The sequence below is a fragment of the Paramisgurnus dabryanus genome, chromosome 15 (assembly GCF_030506205.2).
Source record: "Paramisgurnus dabryanus chromosome 15, PD_genome_1.1, whole genome shotgun sequence".
NCBI classification, from domain to species: Eukaryota; Metazoa; Chordata; class Actinopteri; order Cypriniformes; family Cobitidae; genus Paramisgurnus; species Paramisgurnus dabryanus.
In genome coordinates this window covers 27,717,457-27,721,232 of record NC_133351.1, presented here as the reverse complement: position 1 = coordinate 27,721,232, position 3,776 = coordinate 27,717,457, and the positions used below count along the sequence as shown (strand labels likewise).

Sequence of the window (3,776 nt, the reverse complement as noted above, 5' to 3'; positions counted from 1 at the left end):
ATGTCAGACAACTGGTCTGGTAGACATTCTGTACTTCAGGTATTTTCTTTTAAAGTAAACAGTTAAATAATATAAAGTGTGTTTGCAATAACTGTAGCAAATTAAATAAATCAAACTGAGATAAATAGTCTGGAAGACATAGGCTGTTGTATTTCGTTTTCTTCATTAAAAAAGTAAACAGTTTAACAATATGATTCATTTAATTAGAGTTGCTTACAACGGATGTCGACAAAGTCTTCGCTCCCGGACATAATGTACACATTACATGCACGTTCTTGCTTTGACCATAATGAATTTGAAGTAGTGCTTATATCTCCACCTTGAAAATGCCAACTTTTCATCGGATGATTGCTCCTCCTGACTCGGCATCTCTTCTGCTGCCGCGAATCTCTGTTTAGCTGTTCGGTGTGTGTGGGTAAATGCCAAATGCCGTTTGTGCGCCCTTGAAGGGCACGATCGCGAAGGGGATGTAAAATCCAAATAAACAGAAAAAGACGCTGTATTTTATCACCAAGTGTATTTTAATTAGCCACACTATCAGACAACATTGCGCAACTTTATCTAGAGTTTATACATCAAGAGATTTGATCTTCGAAGGGAATAGGGCATAGTGATCATCACTTTCGATTGGAATTCGCCCTGTGTGTGTGTGTGTGTGTGTGTGTGTGTGTGTGTGTGTGTGTGTGTGTGTGTGTGTGTCGCCGCAGGCGCGTGCGCTGGCATGTGTATAACAACACTGGCTCTGATTGGCTACCATGAAACACATTACTCTGCCTTAGCCAATCATAATCGCTTATCTCGTTATTAACCTACCTCCTCACTAGCTGTGTGAGCCAGGGTTGCGTTTGGATCACACAGGTTAAGTCAGTGCATAGTAACGCACCGCATTTAACGTCCGGTAACGTTAACGGCGTTGTAACGGCGGGAAAAGTAATTAATTAGATTAGCCCGTTACTGAAAAATGAACGTCGTTACGTAACGCCGTTCTTTTAAACGGCGTTATTCCAAACACTGAATATGACATGATGTTTTATTAACAAAGTTCAGGAGGAGCACGTTCAAATAATCAACCTAATTACCTTGTAACTATGACCAGCTGTCGACAATCAACAATCAGGTGTCCACCTGATCGGCATCAACAGAAACCTATATAGACTGGAAATCAACTCACCCTCATTCCTCGATAGTTTCAGCATCTGTGACAAACATACGAGCTAAAATGTCCACAGAGTACTCCTCATCGGACGAATCCAGCATTGCCCAGGATGTGGCACATGATACAACACCACCTTTTACCAAAGGAAAGAGCCTTCACACTCAGGAAACAGCAACTAAAGCCTCAGCTTCTCCACACGATATCCGACCCAGCCGTCCGGCATCTCGCACTCCTCGACGCCGAAGCTCACCTTCACCTGCACCACCAAGACACCCGCCATCTTCTCTAGCTTCTTCATATGCCTCAGCACATCCGGCAATCCCAGCAATAGAAAAATGGACAGTGCTCGGCTTGAGAAAAGCATTAAACAACGCCGACATTTACTTCTCCAAAAAACTAAACAAAGCGGAGCTCTATAATCTCTACACTTCTCTTCAACCAACGCTGCCTTCTCCAAAAGCCACCCCCCACCGCAAAGCCGCACACAAATCAAAGATTACAGTTATTTCTCCATACTCACCAAAAGGACGTAGACCACCCTCAGCCAGTCAAAGCCGGGCTCCAGATTCCGCTGTTGAGCCTCAATCTTTTCCATGCTCGCACCAAGAGCACCGCAAAACATCATGCCATGCACCGCACGATGCAACTCAACTCATCGATACAGGTAACGTTTTCCCTTCCGCTAAAACATGCTTCCGCCAGCAACATTAGCCCCACCTCCACAAGCCTTTCAGTCTGATTTCTCCAATCCTTTCCCCTGTCCGTGGCCGGCAGCTCCACCATCGAGCTCCAGCGCGAGGCTGCCTCCGCTAGCAACCCAAGCTCAGATGCCGCTACCTTTACCTCTTTCCAACCCCTTTTCCTCTTCTCAAGCCCCAGGCTGCGACACAAGGTACCCACAACAAATGATACCTGCGTCAGCTACCAACTCCAAATCCCCATACACTTTATTTACCACAACTCCGATGCCCCTCCCACCGAACGCTCCAGCCCTGGAACCACCCCCCGTCCCTCACAACATCAGAGCACAGATCCTCTCAGAAATTCAGGCAGCTAGCACCACAAGCGGATCCACACCCAACTCCAGTACCTCACTATTCAGAACTCATATTCCCATTAACCACCCTTTAAAATCCCTCCTCAATGCTTCCCTAGATACCATCCTCCAAGCTGTATCCCCCAGAACCCTACAAACCTACCTAACCGCTTGGAAGAGCTTCAAAACTTTCCACTCTGGTTACAACCTGACCTTCCCTGACTTTTCCCTACTCACCATCACCTCTTTCATATCCTACCTCAACCAACACAAGAACCTCCAAGCCAGCTCTATCAAAGGATACCTAAGCGGAATCCAATTTTTCCACAAACTAATTTTTGGCTCACCCTCCCCAGTAATAGCTAGCACCCAGACATCTATGCTCATTAAAGGTATCCAAAGAACCCACCCTACCCGTCCGGATGCAAGACAACCAATAACCTTAGAATTACTCACTAAATGCATCACCACCATCCGTCGAGGCTACCACTCTACTAACACCGCCCACACACTCGACGCTATGTTTATTCTAGCCTTTTTCGGGTTCCTCAGATGTTCAGAACTCACCATCACTTCCAATTTCAATCCAAATAACCACCCCACAATCTCAGATCTATCACTTCTGGACAACGACACCATCTCCTATTTCATCAAAAAAAGCAAGACGGACCAAACGAGAAAAGGCCATTTCATTTACATTTTCAACTTCCCATCACTAATTCAACCATACCAGACACTTCTAGCCTACCTACATTCCAGAAATTCCCAGGCTAGATCTGCATCAGACCCACTCTTCATAGACGACTCAAACCGCCCGGTTACACGTTTTTGGTTCCAAAAACACTTTAAATCCGTCCAACTCCTATCTGGCATCCCAGCAGACTCCTTCTCCAGCCATTCTTTCCGCATAGGCGCGGCAACCACAGCCGCCCAAAAAGGTCTTTCACAACAACAGATCCAAGCCTTCGGACGCTGGTCATCAGAAGTCTTCAAAACCTACATTCGATCAAACCGCTCCCACATCAGAGAAGCCCAACGAACCCTCATCAGTGGATCCCACCAGCTCCAGCCTGCTCCAGGACAACACAAACTATAAGACTCTATCCACTGTCACAGCAGTGATGTTTCCTCTGCTCCCGCAGGAGCCAGCTTTTACTAAAATCCATTGCCACAGTAGTGGTGTTTTTACCATCTCCCGCAGGAGATCTGTTCTCCATTGCTGCAGCGGTGTCATTTTCTCTGCTCCCGCAGGAGCCCTGCTTTTACTAATCCCCACTGCAATTGCAGTGATGTTTCCCCTGCTCCCACAGGAGCCCTACTCTCCACTGCCGCAGCAGTGACGTTTCCTCTGCTCCCGCAGGAGCCCTGTTTTCCACTGCCGCAGCGGTGTTGTTTCCTCTGCTCCCGCAGGAGCCCTGTTTTCACTAACCTCAACTGCCTTCGCAGTGATGTTTCCCTCTGCTCCCGCAGGAGCCTGTTTCCACTGCCGCAGCAGTGATGTTTCCCCTGCCTCCTGCAGGACCACCGCTTTACTAACCTCCACTGCTACAGCAGTGATGTTTCCTCTGCTCCCGCAGGAGCCCT

The 3,776-nt window shown here is 47.4% G+C and overlaps 1 protein-coding gene across 1 annotated transcript; it reads left to right on the top strand.

The window, feature by feature from the left end:
• The first annotated feature begins 1,219 nt into the window (after positions 1–1,219).
• LOC135782902 (uncharacterized) lies at positions 1,220–3,288 on the top strand. The gene is made up of 2 exons (XM_065293390.1): positions 1,220–1,820; positions 1,931–3,288. Exons 1-2 carry the CDS (start codon positions 1,220–1,222, stop codon positions 3,286–3,288), a joined length of 1,959 nt encoding a protein of 652 aa, XP_065149462.1.
• The last annotated feature ends 488 nt before the right edge of the window (positions 3,289–3,776 follow it).

Coding starts and splice junctions, on each gene's coding strand:
- LOC135782902 (XM_065293390.1), top strand. CDS start 1,220: ATGTCCACAGAGTACTCCTCATCGGACGAATCCAGCATTGCCCAGGAT. Junction 1,821..1,930: donor AACTCAACTCATCGATACAG/GTAACGTTTTCC, acceptor CGTGGCCGGCAG/CTCCACCATCGAGCTCCAGC.